The sequence below is a fragment of the Hippoglossus stenolepis genome, chromosome 8, assembly GCF_022539355.2.
Source record: "Hippoglossus stenolepis isolate QCI-W04-F060 chromosome 8, HSTE1.2, whole genome shotgun sequence".
NCBI lineage: Eukaryota > Metazoa > Chordata > Actinopteri > Pleuronectiformes > Pleuronectidae > Hippoglossus > Hippoglossus stenolepis.
In genome coordinates, this window is record NC_061490.1 from 15052686 (window position 1) to 15066096 (window position 13411).

At 41.1% G+C, this 13411-nt stretch overlaps 4 protein-coding genes across 8 annotated transcripts; 2 read left to right on the plus strand and 2 right to left on the minus strand.

The window, feature by feature from the left end:
• The first annotated feature begins 865 nt into the window (after nt 1–865).
• Nucleotides 866–2530, plus strand: hspb6 (heat shock protein, alpha-crystallin-related, b6). 3 transcript variants are annotated; one of them, XM_035163480.2, is made up of 4 exons: nt 866–1117; nt 1207–1364; nt 1738–1860; nt 1938–2530. In XM_035163480.2, the coding sequence occupies exons 2-4, from the start codon at nt 1209–1211 to the stop codon at nt 2091–2093; spliced, it is 435 nt and encodes a 144-aa protein (XP_035019371.1). In that variant the 5' UTR covers nt 866–1117; nt 1207–1208; the 3' UTR covers nt 2094–2530. The 3 variants fall into 3 exon arrangements, with proteins under 3 accessions (XP_035019371.1, XP_035019368.1, XP_035019369.1); XM_035163477.2 differs by having other exon boundaries at nt 885–1117; nt 1935–2530; XM_035163478.1 differs by lacking the exon at nt 866–1117 and having other exon boundaries at nt 1124–1364; nt 1935–2530.
• proser3 (proline and serine rich 3) lies at nt 2470–7003 on the minus strand. Of its 3 annotated transcripts, XM_035163469.2 has the most exons (13): nt 6861–7003; nt 6678–6786; nt 6315–6589; nt 5996–6126; nt 5764–5870; nt 5120–5217; nt 4919–5052; nt 4541–4776; nt 3944–4449; nt 3681–3873; nt 3084–3255; nt 2756–2837; nt 2470–2612 (listed from the first exon to the last, which is right to left on the minus strand). In XM_035163469.2, exons 1-13 carry the CDS (start codon nt 6869–6871, stop codon nt 2540–2542), a joined length of 2127 nt encoding a protein of 708 aa, XP_035019360.2. In that variant the 5' UTR covers nt 6872–7003; the 3' UTR covers nt 2470–2539. The 3 variants fall into 3 exon arrangements, with proteins under 3 accessions (XP_035019360.2, XP_035019361.2, XP_035019359.2); XM_035163470.2 differs by lacking the exon at nt 6861–7003 and having other exon boundaries at nt 3795–3873; nt 6678–6807; XM_035163468.2 differs by lacking the exon at nt 6861–7003 and having other exon boundaries at nt 6678–6807.
• A 700-nt stretch (nt 7004–7703) lies between these two features.
• On the plus strand, nt 7704–10681 carry lin37 (lin-37 DREAM MuvB core complex component). The gene is made up of 9 exons (XM_035163476.2): nt 7704–7846; nt 8061–8136; nt 8225–8275; nt 8400–8429; nt 8632–8717; nt 8877–9037; nt 9840–9965; nt 10109–10182; nt 10295–10681. Exons 1-9 carry the CDS (start codon nt 7813–7815, stop codon nt 10380–10382), a joined length of 726 nt encoding a protein of 241 aa, XP_035019367.1. The 5' UTR covers nt 7704–7812; the 3' UTR covers nt 10383–10681.
• A 334-nt stretch (nt 10682–11015) lies between these two features.
• LOC118113606 (chymotrypsin-like protease CTRL-1) lies at nt 11016–13341 on the minus strand. The gene is made up of 7 exons (XM_035163475.2): nt 13214–13341; nt 12935–13038; nt 12769–12848; nt 12595–12676; nt 12284–12464; nt 11966–12096; nt 11016–11645 (listed from the first exon to the last, which is right to left on the minus strand). The coding sequence occupies exons 1-7, from the start codon at nt 13257–13259 to the stop codon at nt 11484–11486; spliced, it is 786 nt and encodes a 261-aa protein (XP_035019366.1). The 5' UTR covers nt 13260–13341; the 3' UTR covers nt 11016–11483.
• Between the last annotated feature and the right edge of the window lie 70 nt (nt 13342–13411).

Below are 13411 nucleotides of genomic sequence, written 5' to 3' on the forward strand. Positions count from 1 at the left end.
AATGGATTATGCAATAGCACAACACAGAACTGCGTTTTCTTTGTTTTGAGTGCTTTACATTTTGACACTTCCAAGTAGTTTTCTTTTAATACTTTACTTGTAGTGAAGATGTAGTGTAGATCCGTAGAACTGCATGAAAACTGATACCTAATAACCATTATTAGCAATTTCCATAGGCTGAGAATACTAATACTAATTTTAAAATATTTTTATTTTGACTAATACTGCATCTACAGTCTTCATCAGCCCATAATGATTCCATGACGCAATTGAATGCCATGAAAAAACACAAACGGATTATGCAATAGCACAACACAGAACTGCGTTTTCTTTGTTTTGAGTGCTTTACATTTTGACACTTCCAAGTAGTTTTCTTTTAATACTTTACTTGTAGTGGAATATTTTTTTACATGGAGCTATGTTGAGTTTTATTTAAAAAGATGTGACTGCTTCTCCCCTGCTGTGAGAATGAGTGATGAGGCGAAAGTGGTTTATTGGTAGCACATGTGCTCTGCCATGTGTTTGACGCCCCTGCTGTCACTGTCTGTCTGGTGTCAGCTCACGAGGGTCAACAACACCGTCTTTTGAACTTATTTTTGGCGAGACCTTCCTTGACGGCCAGCCTTAAGCATTTAGTTTCTCAACATGTCTGACACACGACACAACAGCGACACAACTTGATACAATAGTCTATTCCCATCGACCCCTGGCATAAACTGCAGGCTACATCATTGATAATAGTTAATAAACATGTTAAATGCCATAAGCCCGCAACAGCTGCACCACAGCCCAAACAATACACTCCTATAAGGCCCTGCCTGAACACCCAAGGGTATACGCTTTCGCCCTGAACATAACAGAAGCAAGGTGCCCCACTACGGATTCCAAGCTCATTATGCAACTCTGGTATAAAATACACACAGACGCCACAACAACAGTCAGTCACCAGCAGCACCCAGAGGGAGAGGAGCCCGCAGCCAGACAGACGGACGCAGCAGCTCATCACTGGAACACATATCTCTTTCAGGACTAAATACAAGCAGGGGCCAAGAGGTGTTAAACAGGGGGCTGTCCTTTTCCTTTCAAGCACTGCTTTGGTCAGGGAATTCAAGTAGAGGTAAGTGCTGTGGACCGTGTTGTCTGACAAAGTTGTGGCTTCAGCTGCTTTCAAGTCAACTCTTCTTTTTCTCATTTTCTACTGAGTAGAAATGGACTTCGTCCTGCCACCCAGTCTGCCAGCTGGGGGTATCCCATGGGAGAAGGTTTTACAACCTCTCATTCCTCGGCTGAACGGGACTTATGGACAACATAACTGGTCCCAGAAATTACTGATTCCAGAGACTGATAATACCAGCTCGGCAGAGGTAAGTTGTTTTGAAAAGACAAAGCTGATTGTATTTATGTTGGATTCATAGAACTGCATGAAAACTGATACCTAATAACCATTATTAACAATTTCAATAGGCTGAGAATACTAATACTAATTTTAAAATATTTTTATTTTGACTAATACTGCATCTACAGTCTTCTTCAGCCCATAACGATTCCATGACGCAATTGAATGCCATGAAAAAACAACAACTGTTTCCAAAGCTAAGAATGAACTTCCACACTCAAACAATAGGGATGTCTATGAAGGGCAAATATGGAAAATGGGACTTTTTGTTTGCTACTTGCTGTGCTTAGTTATTTTATGTCTATGTAGTAATACACATTATTTTAAACTGATTTTCTCAGGTGAACTGTGACAACACTGGATTTACAGTTCAAGTTGATGTAAAGCACTTCAACCCAGAGGACCTAATGGTTAAAGTGATCGGGGACTTTGTAGAAGTTCAGGGAAAGCATGAAGAAAGAAAGGTTGGTATTTTTGGGGTTTGTTTGTTTACATCAGCTATGAAGTGCGTTATGGACTAAACTCATATTTCTCTTAGAAGGATGGCCCTGGGTTTACTACACGCCAGTTTAACCGCCGGTACCGGATCCCAAAGGGAGTGGACACCATGGCTCTGGAGTCAGCGGTCTCTCCAGAGGGCGTCCTGATCATATCTGCACCTATGATGCAGACTGAGATCTCCACATCCCCGACCTAATCCCATTATTACCACACAGTCATATCCCTCCACCATCACCACCATTTATGATAAAAAATGCAACAGAAGCCTTTATGAGAACACAGGCACAAACAGAAATAACTTCAGGCTCCTTCAGTCATAGCAACACTCAACATGTGCCAAAAGACATATTTGATCTGTTCCTGGCACGGTTTAAATATTCCCTGCTCTCAAAGGTTTGTATATACCGCTCTGTTATTACTCATCCATCTTACATAATGTTTGAAGGAACCAGTCTCTGTAAATATTCTGTGTTCACATATAAAACTGCTGCTTCTTTTTGAGCAACTTTTGTAAAAAAAATCACTGTATTGTAATTGTGATTAATGATGCGTATAGATGTATCTCCAAAATCTTTAATGTGGAAAGAATTTATTCAAAAATAAACTTTATTTCTTTTATAAAAATAAAAAAAAGTGTCTGTGTCATGTGCCTCTGGAGGATGTTGATGTAACTTGTTGCACGTCCGGGAATTCCGTCAGTATAGATTCCACTTCACTAAAAAGGAAAAAACATAGTAGAATAATACAGCATTTTTAGGTGACATGTTTAAATGATTCCAATAAGATTAAATGGAGAAATGAAGAATTTAAATGAATGACGACAATTTGAACAGCTCAATGTTTTCGTTTACATTTTACCTGATCTGCTCTTTCACCCATTTTCTTTGTTTCCGAAGGACTTGTAATAAAGTGTCGTCTTTAAACTCCTTTTCATCTGAATCTGAAACAATGAAAAAAAAAAATTCTATTGAAGGTAATGAGCAGCAAAAGTTAGTATGACCTCAAAAGCAGTATGTAGTTATTAATACCACAAAATTCAAGCAGCATACACAACAAAAATATAGAAAGTTTGAGGTGTTTTGACCTAAGGGGTTGTGGAATGCTGGGAATGGAATCTATTGATAGGTCCGAGTATATTCTCCACAATTAACTACAAGGTTGGTGCTCTCTGCTGCCGGAAGCTCACCTTCAGCGTCTTGCAGCAGCTGTGAAATGACCTCAACAGAGTTCTGCGTGTTGCACAGAGGAACTGTGGATCGTGGAGGTGCAGGAGAGGTGAAAGGAGGAGAAGCCGGAGAGTCGGGGGACCCTCGGGCAGTGGATGAATCCATCGTAGGGAAGAGGACCTCTGAAACTACCTGTCAGGGCCAAATGAGAACACCCTACTGGTTAATGACCAAAGTTATATTAACACTAAAACATCAATACTAGGTTTGCAGAGCGATGGCCGCACCTTTTAAGACCTGCGGTAAATGCAGTATATTTTAGCATAAGAGTTTTTCATGTTATTCAAACATGGTTGAAATAACATGTTTCTTGGATTGAATAAATAACAAGTGTCAATATTAGATCTAAGATTTATAAATCAATCATAAACTGCTGCATATTGAGCATAATCACAGTGAACATCAGATATTCTGCTTTGCAAGTTATTAAGGGAAAATATTCAGGCCAAAGCTGACATCCCAACTGATTTAGGACTATTGAATTAGTGAATCTACACAGAGAACATAAAAGAAAACAACTTAAGTTGAAGCAAGGAAGAACCTTTGCATGTGCTGACCTTTCCTAACGCCCTGTGGACTGGAGAAGGTGGTGGTGCACGTTCACCAGCGCAGCTCTCAGCGGAAAACCTCTGGCTTCGCTCCTGTTGCTGCAGCTCTACCAAAGGCATTACCTTTTTGGGAAGTCTCCGCTGTGAAGAACTCCTCTTTGTGGAGCTTGGGACATCGGCATGTTCCTTGGCCGCAGCATATCTGCAATGAATCTAGATTAAGTACTCAGGCTTGAATTTATGAATACTGTGTGCATCTTTCAACACGTCACCTTGTTGATTTCTTTTGCTTTCGGGTGGTCGCTGCTGTTCTCCTCTCTGACTCTTTTGTCTGAGCTTTCTTGTTAGTCTCAGAACTTTTATTGTGAAGAGGCAACTCTTCTTCATCTCCAGATGAAGCATTTAAGAATGATAAACGTTCACGAACAGGCTCTTCAGTGAAGTTATCTGTTGGGTTATCAGGGACTTGGGTGTTTTTACTGACAACTTTGGTGTGGAATTCATCTGTCCTCTGTGAAAGGTTTTGTTGTGTGCCAGCATGAGATGACTGAATGGGACAGGGCAAGATATCGCAGAGTAGATGCATGTGGGCGGGTACATGGGGAAAAGTCTGCTGTTGAGACACAGAAGAGCCAGAGACAACAAACGCAGGGGAGGGAGGTGGACCCGAAGCTGTGGGAAACGTTGTGAGGGCTTCTTTGGCTTCTGGCAGGGGAGCAGTGATGAGAGGATGAGAATCTTTCTGAGAGAATTTAGGAAGTTGAGAATGTTGCTGGTGCTGTGGAAGATGCAGGAAGGACGATGTTGAAATTATTTTGTAAATCTGAAATAAATATTAAACCAAGCGGAATAAATATCATTACTCCAACCTTGTACGCATGTTCACCAGCTGAGGGATGGCGTAAACTGGAAGCCGGCCAGTTAACCGTGGTACCATGACGACTGGAGTGCTGCAGGGACTGAGGCCACTCCCTGGCCTGCTCCATCTTTCTCCTTAAACGCCACTGGAACAAGATGTCCTCTTCAGGGCGTGTGGGGGGCCTCAAAGAGGGAATGACGGATGTTTGGGAGCCCACGGCTTGATTTGAGTATGAGCTGATCTTCGCTGTAAATATTAATCAACACATTAAACAATAACACAACAGCAGTTTCCAATATCAATTCTCAAAAAAAATAAATAAATAACAGCACTGTATAAAAAAAATATCCAGGTGGACAACAAGTTTTGTACTCCACAGTTTCCTCACCAGTGGTAGATGTAATTAAACCTGGAATCAAAGGTCTTCGCACCAGCTCATCTATCCTGACCGGAGAAGAGAAATCTGAGCTGCCAAGGCCCTCTGAGCTGACAGGGACAGATCCATCACTCAGACTGCATTCCCTGTTAGACAGATAACAGGTGACTTACAGTTCATGGAATTAAGTAATTTATCATTAATGTTACTCACTGGTCTTCATGCCCTCTCAGCAGGAGTCTGCCGGCCCTCTCTTGAATGTGAAGTATGTCTGAATCATCAAATTCACCCTGGGAAGTGTCTGACAAAATCTGGGGGAACAGAAAAGCCACTGACTTTATAAGATTAAGAGCATTCACAATACTTATTGAATGAATAAAACTGTATCAATCAAATTTGTGACATTTGTGTTAATAGGCTGAATAAAAAATAAAATCAAGCACATTACACAACCTTATGTTGCTATTAATATACCAATGTTCGTTTATAATTTTGAGAGGGAGATACATTTGATATGAGCAAAGTGAAAGAACCATAAATGTATCAAACAAGGTTGCATAAAAGATGGCTTCCCAGGCATCTAGTAAACACAGAGGTTTCCAAATGGACATGTGGCATGGTGCTGAAATGCTAATATTTATATCAACACTTCGCTGGAATAAGGTTCCTCTCTTGCACATGAGCCTGGTTTAAACCAGGACAGAGTGGACACCCAATACTCTATCATAACAGCATACGTAAACAGAAAGAAATATGATGGAATTGTAACTTTTCAACTTTTTAAAGAAACATTTCTCACAACTAAGCAAGTCAATAGAATAGCAGGTTATATTGTGGCTCTTTCCCAGAACACTCACACTTAGAGAACCTTCACATGGAGAAGAGGTTCTGATATGATGACGCCGTCCAACTGGACTGAAAATGTCCGACACATGATCTTCTCTCAGAGGCTGGATGACCTGATCTGCTCAGAGAAAGAGATTACACAGAAGGATTTTGTAAGAAAGGTTGTCGCCAACATCTGAATTTAGGAGCTGGTATCAGTCAATAACACATACATGAAAATATAATAATATATGGAAAATACACCTTTTTCTGCTCTTTTAGTTGGCGTTGAACTGGGAGGTAAAGATGAGGGCGACTTCCACCAGAAAGGCAGCTGCTCCTGCTGGCGCTCCTCTCGACTCTGTGGCTGACCATGGCGAAAACGGTCTACGTATCTGGAGGAGCAAATATAAGAACCACTAATCAGTTTTTATTTATCTTACAGTCTTTACATCACAGCTACTGTCACATTTTGCATTATTTCACTGTTAAAAAGTTCCAGCTCTAGTTAGGAGGATAACAAAAGACACAAGCACCAGTATGTTTGATGGTTTGCTTTTAACTCTGTGAAACTAAAGCATACTTTGCCAGCACAGAATCCTGCTGAACTCCGAGCTCAGAGGAAACTTTGGATGTCCCTGCTCTTGCAGTGTGTTTGAGTCTCTCCATGTCAGATGGGGCTGCAGTGTTAGCAGGAGAAGACCCACAGTCAGTTGAGGGCCAGGATTCTGAAAAGACAGGTTGCCTGTCTTCGGCAGCCAAACGGTGATTATATTTGTCAGATGGCTGCTGGGTGGCTGGGTTTGGGGTGTCTATTTGTGGACTGGATCGCCGGGTTAAACGTACAGGACTCAAAGCCTGCAGAAGAACATCCAAAAATGATGGATTTAAGGAAAGAAACACTGGAATTGGATGTGTCTCGTAAAACAATGTGTATAGATCATACTGTCTTTTTCTTCTTTTTTGACAGGGACTGGTTGCAGGATGGGTGGTAGTGGACCTTCCCCTCTCTGGGTGCTGGTTGGAAGGGATTCTGCCTTGTGAACAGAGCTCCACTGCAAAAACAACACATGTGACCAACTGTAACAATGAATTAGAGTGATTTAAAACTGTGGTCTTCAGATCTTACCTGGAGTTCATGTCTGACAGTCACGGGTGGTTCATAACAGAGGTTGTTTCGGGGGTTTACTTCTGGTTGTACCTCAGCTCTCTGGCACCAGATTATAGCTGAATCAGCACGTCTGAGCACCTGAGTAACGTACGTCTCACTTTACTATAAAACAGAAAGATGTCCACATCATCCGGCAGCATTTTGAGTATGTTACATGATTTGGTTCGTCCACAAAACAAAGTTACCATGGAACCAAACGCAAGCGCTACACGGTCGTTCGTGAGATTCTAAATGAGGCTTTAACCGCTGTTATTTTAAAAATAGACCCCTCCTGCTCTTCTCACTTTGTCATTGAAAACATAATTACTTTGCAATTAGTGGAAATTAAAACATTATCGATGAAACCAAAACAAAGCTTCACTTTTTACGGCGATCGTTACTTACTGCAAGAGATCCATCCAATAGACGCCGACTTCAAGATGATGGACATGACATTTACCCAATCACGTCGCAGGTTGTCACGGCACAGGAGCCAATCACCTAATAGGAGAGCGGCAGCGCGCGGAAGAGGAAAGTCTGTCCCGGCTACGCTTTCCTCAAAATAAGCTAAGTTAGCATCGGTGATTTGAGCTAGCAGCTGCTACAGTTCGAGCGAACAGTAAAACAAACTCTCCACAGTGTGTTTCAAGTGAATGTATGGAAACAGAAAAAGGGCCAACTATCATCCAGCTAACCGTAACAATACGTGGATTACGTTTGTGATTTGGCGTTGACGTTATACAATATATACTGCTAGCGCATAACAGCCGCTAGCTAACAAACAAACGACTGTCACTGTTTTACGTTAGTTCTGCTGAGTCGCGTCAGACACCGTGTGCATCCCGGTTACCGGCCGTGAACGTTTGGCTGTAGAAGTAGTTGTTTTTCTGACATTACCGTGTTGACTACCTCCGTCGATAAGGTGGAGACAATGCACCACGTCAAGATCAAGACTGAACGGCCAGGTAAGAGGACCACCACCACCCCCATCCTTAGGAAACATTTCAAAACATCCCACAGTGATTCATGTGTCACAAACTTAGTGTGTTTTTAAACCTCTTTACATCACATTACGTCACTATTCTCACTATTCAAATGCAGGAATGTAATGTGAGTTTCGTGAAATAACATAAACTTATTATGTGAAGCTGTTTATTTCCATGTTTCACTGTTCTGCAGATGCGGAGGGGGCCGGTGCACGCACCCGATTGGATGCTGTGTTAAATAGGCTGGTTGAGAAGACCGAAAATGAAAGGTTAGACTTATTGTTGTTGTTTTTTTCATCTTAAATGTTTCATTGTGATTGCATTCCAGTTAAACCCACATCTTTGTACCTTGTACAGGGATCAAAATGAGGGCGAGACTGGGAAAACTTCAGCAGACTCTTTAAACAAGTAAGGATCAATTACTTGTATTTACGCTGCACAATTTCATACAAACAATGATACACTTAATATGTGTCAAATCTGCATGAGAGTATAAAGATCTGTCTTCTTAAGTTCTGCTTGCTCTCACCAGGGATTTGTCTCCATCGTCTTCTGGAAAAAGGCAAGTGTACACGTTTAAAGTGGAGCTAACATCATTTTTGTTTCAGTTGCTGAGAAAAAGCATTTCACTGTGTATCTGTTGCTCTGTCAATGATTTAAATCTATTTTAATTACATAACCAAGATGAATGAAAATGTACCAGAAGCAGTGAATTTTTCACCACGTTATAAAATTTCCATCTGCGTTTTGCCTTTTATTTTCAGACCCTCAGCTCGATTTCCACAGCACCGGCGGAAGAAGCGAAAAGAGATGGATGAGGGCTTACCAGAGAGCAATCAGCATAAACAAAGTAACTTAGTGCAAATCCTACAAAAAAACAGGACAACAAAAAGTTCTGCTGTAGCATTTGTCCTTTCCTTCAGTTACTATGTGACATTTTTCTTTTAATAAATTCTACAATTTATAACCCTTTCTTTTTCTCCCTGTTCTGTCTTTCTCTATTTTCTAGATGCTTACATTATTAAGTTGTTTGATCGCAGTGTGGATCTGGCTCAGTTCAACACCAGCACCCCACTGTATCCTATCTGCCGTGCCTGGATGAGAAATAATCCATCTGTTCGAGAGCCGGCCGCTTACCCAAGCCCCCCACACAGCATGGCAGAGGAGGAGGTGAGACCACACAGTTATGTTAGATAACTTTTTAGAGTAAGGAAGCTACTTAATGACTGCAAATGATTCTCTGTCAAAATTGTCTGTCATTTCTCTAGGTATGTTATTGTATGCTAGCAGCCAACGCAAGGAGTTAACTATACTCTCACGGGTTGAGGATTAAAGTATTTATAAATTCAATCTGAAATGGTCAAAGCATCATCTGAACCATCAGATCTCTCAGAGCAGAGGGAGGACACTTGACTAGGAATTCAAGTTTTTAAATCTTTGTTTTCAGACATCGTGTGAATTCATATACTATAAATGGTTCAAATAATAAAAGCTTATATGACAAAATCTAACACTAGTAAACAGTGGCATAGTTAAAGGTTCAGTGTGTAGAATTTAGTGACATCTAGTGGTGAAGTTGAATGTTTCAGCTGAAGACCCCTCACCCTCCCCTTCCAAACATGGAAGAGAACCTGTGGTAGCCTTCAGTTGTCATAAAAACTCAAAAGGTGTTTAGTTTGTCCAGCGTGGGCTACTGTAAAAAACATGGCAGCCTCTCTAGAGAGGACCCGCTCCTGATGTAAATATAAAGTATTTCAATATAAAGTGCCCATTCTGGGTTAAAGAAAACTATTATATTATGATTATTATTATTTTATATTCAATTGATACATTTATTTTGAAATGTGTTTGAAATGTTCTTAAAACATGGCAGTACTTGTAATGTATTGTATAAAGTGTTATTCATCTCTAAATAATGTTCTGTGGTGTGTATTCTGTAACTGTATTCCCTCTTTCAAATGTCTTTTGTCAGGCCTCAGACATGATCAATGGTCAGATTGTGTACAGACTCCCCCCTCCAACCTCCTGTCCAATCAGCACCTCCGGTGAACCCGTCAATCTCAGGATCCCTCATACCGAAAAACCCAGTGTTTCCAAGGTTCTGTCTAATATGTGCATGAAAATTATTTATGCTGTTTTCCTGGACTTGTGATATTAGATTACACACATCTGTCATTACATGAAGTTCACAAACATAATGAGTTATAACTAACAACATCAAAATGATTTCTGTTTCCACAGTTGGCATCGACAGTTCCTGTACCAGGATCTCTCATATGTGACCACATGGAACGTTGGAAGAAGATAAGGCAAAAGTATGCATGTTATTAAAATCCATTTCAGTGTGTGCAAGCTTTTAGAAAAACCACTGAAACACCCAAATATCTGGAACAACTTTAACTGACGTCTTGTTTTTTGTTTTTTCAGATGGAAGGAGTGTTCCAGTAAGAACCAATTAAGATACAGCGAGAGCATCAAGATCCTGAAGGAGATGAAGGAGCTCTATGATCGCTAATTGTAGCTGCTAGCTCGCCAACTTGGAATGGACTCTTTGCTGTTGAAAAGGAAACATGGAGTAAAACTCCAAGAGACAAGTAGACTCATACGAACCCATCAACTGAACCTGGAGCCTTAAATGAAGCATACGTCCAATGTATTGCAGAATTGTTTTTGCAAAGAATCTTTAAGTTTGGAGTGTGATGTGGGACTGTTTTGTCTGATGTGCTCACTCATCAGCAGTATTTTTCAAGAAAAACTGGCTTGTGAATTCTCATCACTAACAAGATTAATTAAAGTTCATTTTGGTCTCTTCCACTTTAAGATTTGCTTCCTTGTTTCAACACACAAATGGTGGTGAAGATGGCCGCAGATTAATGAAAGGTGGTTGACATTGGGAGATTTTAGTTTAGCTTCAAGGCAGTATATAGGTAACGTTTGATATTTTCCATGACTCATCCTTCTGATATGCATAATAGCTTCACTATCCAAGTCAGACATCAAGCCCCAATAACTGCAAATATAATTGGGATTACTTATTGTATTCTGAAGTTAGTGTCAGTTCATAAAAATTGAATTACATCTTGTAATGTTGTAAAATCTACAGTGCAATCAAAGAGCTGGAAAAATAACACTGAACTGTCACATTACGATCTTTAAATTGACATGCTGTCTCATTTATTCACATGGACATATCAACACACAAACACACAGTTGTATCTCCTTGATTTCAGATGACATTACATTGACTTACATTGATTTTCTGAACTTACTTTAACCTTAACCCTAACCCCACTTGCTGAAGCCTAACCCTTACCCTAAGGACTTGCCTTCCGTTGAAAATTAAATGATTTGCCTTTTGGGGACTTGAATTCTAGTCCCCATAATGCAAACCTATTTAAGTCCCCACAACATGAATTAAACACACAATTTGCACATGAAAAACAACCTGAAACCAACTTTAGTTTTTAAAGTTATATTTTCAACCTGGTTTCTCACAAGTGCAGTGAATTTTTATGCTGCCATTCAAATTCTACAGTTGTAAATTCCCTGTGTTAGCTCATCAATTCTGTGAAGAATAACTCTTCACAGAGAGGAGCAGAAGTGTTGAACGATGGCTTTAGTTGGAAGCAACGGTCTGGTCGATCCAGCTGCGCAGGTAGGACACACGGGCGTACACGGCAGGCGTGCGCACGTTGCAGTTGGAGGTCCCCCAGGAGACGATACCCACAAGGGACCACGTGCCACTGTTCTGACAAACCAGGGGTCCACCAGAGTCGCCCTATAATGAGACAAATGTGTTTTTTAAATTTACTTTTGATAGCATACATGGGTGCAAAATATGAAAATATTTGTATGTATATTGTGAATACTGAAATATCCACTATCATGATCGATATTATGTGAGTGTTATTAAAATGTTCACATCTAACTATTTATTAATCATTTCTTTGTTAATCATGACTTACATTTGTTATCAAAAAATAATTTCTCAAATTTACAAAACCTAATTGTGAACATTTGGTTTGTAAATGAATTGCTTTTGAAGAATCACTTATTTCCCCCTGAATGTGTGTTTGAAGGCGTTGAAGTGATTGTTACCTGACAGGACGACACTCCAGAAGCACCAGCACAGATCATGGCATCAGTGATTCTGTTATAACCCCAGTGCTGTTTGCACTGAGTGGGGCTGAGCAGGGGCAGGGAAGTCTGCTGGAGATAGCGGGGGCTTGCTGAGAACAGATAAGAAATGGACATGAGGCCGGCTGCACAAATTAATCTTTCTTAGAGAGGTTTAGTGAATGTTTGGCAGTGCCCTGATATTTTTTTCCATTGCAGAAACAGAGCTGTTCATACCTGCTTCATTTCATGTCTGTGTAAATGAACCCTCTATGTTTAAGACTTTATTCGCTGACTCACAGGTTTGACCAGTCTTGCCCCATCCTGTGGTGACACACTTGGTTCCAGAAGGGATGTTGGTGCTGGAGGAGGCCAGGCACACGGGGGCCACACGGGATGTCATCTGCACTGGGGAGGACAGCCTCAGAAGGGTGATGTCATTGTTGAAGTTCTGGGAGTTGTAGTAGGGGTGAGTGATGGCCTGGACGGAGAGATGAGTATAAATCATAAGCAAATACAATGTGATTTTAATTATTTGCAGTGTAATGACAAGTGTCATTACAATATATTTTTTAGAGAAGAAAAAGTTGCAGTGTTATTGTGTATCTTACCCTGGCAATGGACTTGACCTGAATTTGCTCACTGTTGTATTGACGATCATGTTCTCCCAGGATAACGCGGTGGTTTCTAGGACTGTAGAGTGTGATAACAGACAGAGGAGTTACTGCAGAGGTGGCAGTGTTGAGACTTTTTCTCGTGAGGATGTGGAACACAAAGTTACTTACGACACAGTGCAGTGAGCAGCAGTGACGACCCAGTACGGGCTGATCAAGGATCCTCCACAGAAGTGGAATCCTCTGCCATCCTAAGAATCATATTTACAATATTTTTCCTGATCACTTTTCATCATTGAGCCAGTAGTGAGTGTGTAAGGTGCGTTACTGAGGTTACCTGAAGTGAAACCTGCCAGGGCCAGGACCCGGACACAGCAGTCTCCCCATTTACAATCTTGTTGTATCCGCTCACCTGGGGTTTGATAGAGGGCGCTCCACACCCTGAGGCCCAGTCACACAGTTAAAAACATGATGAGCGTGTCCCAGAATATCGCATATACTATAAATACCAGCAAGTATCAGTCAGATTGATGTGCAAGCAGTCAGAGATCAAGAACACCTTCAGTTGCTGAAGCAGATTTCTGACAGAGAAATGCTTAACCAGCTCGTCACTCACCCAGAGCAGAAGCCACGAGGGCAAGACAACTGATGAACAAGAGCATGGCGGTCGCGGCAGTGATTCACGTCCCTGTGTCTCAGCTGTGCGGGACACTGACTTTTATACCGAACCCTGACTTCCATGTGGGTATTCCTTACCTCAACCCCCCAACAAGTGAGATAGGTCAGGGAAGAGAACATCTGGTGATAAGCACCT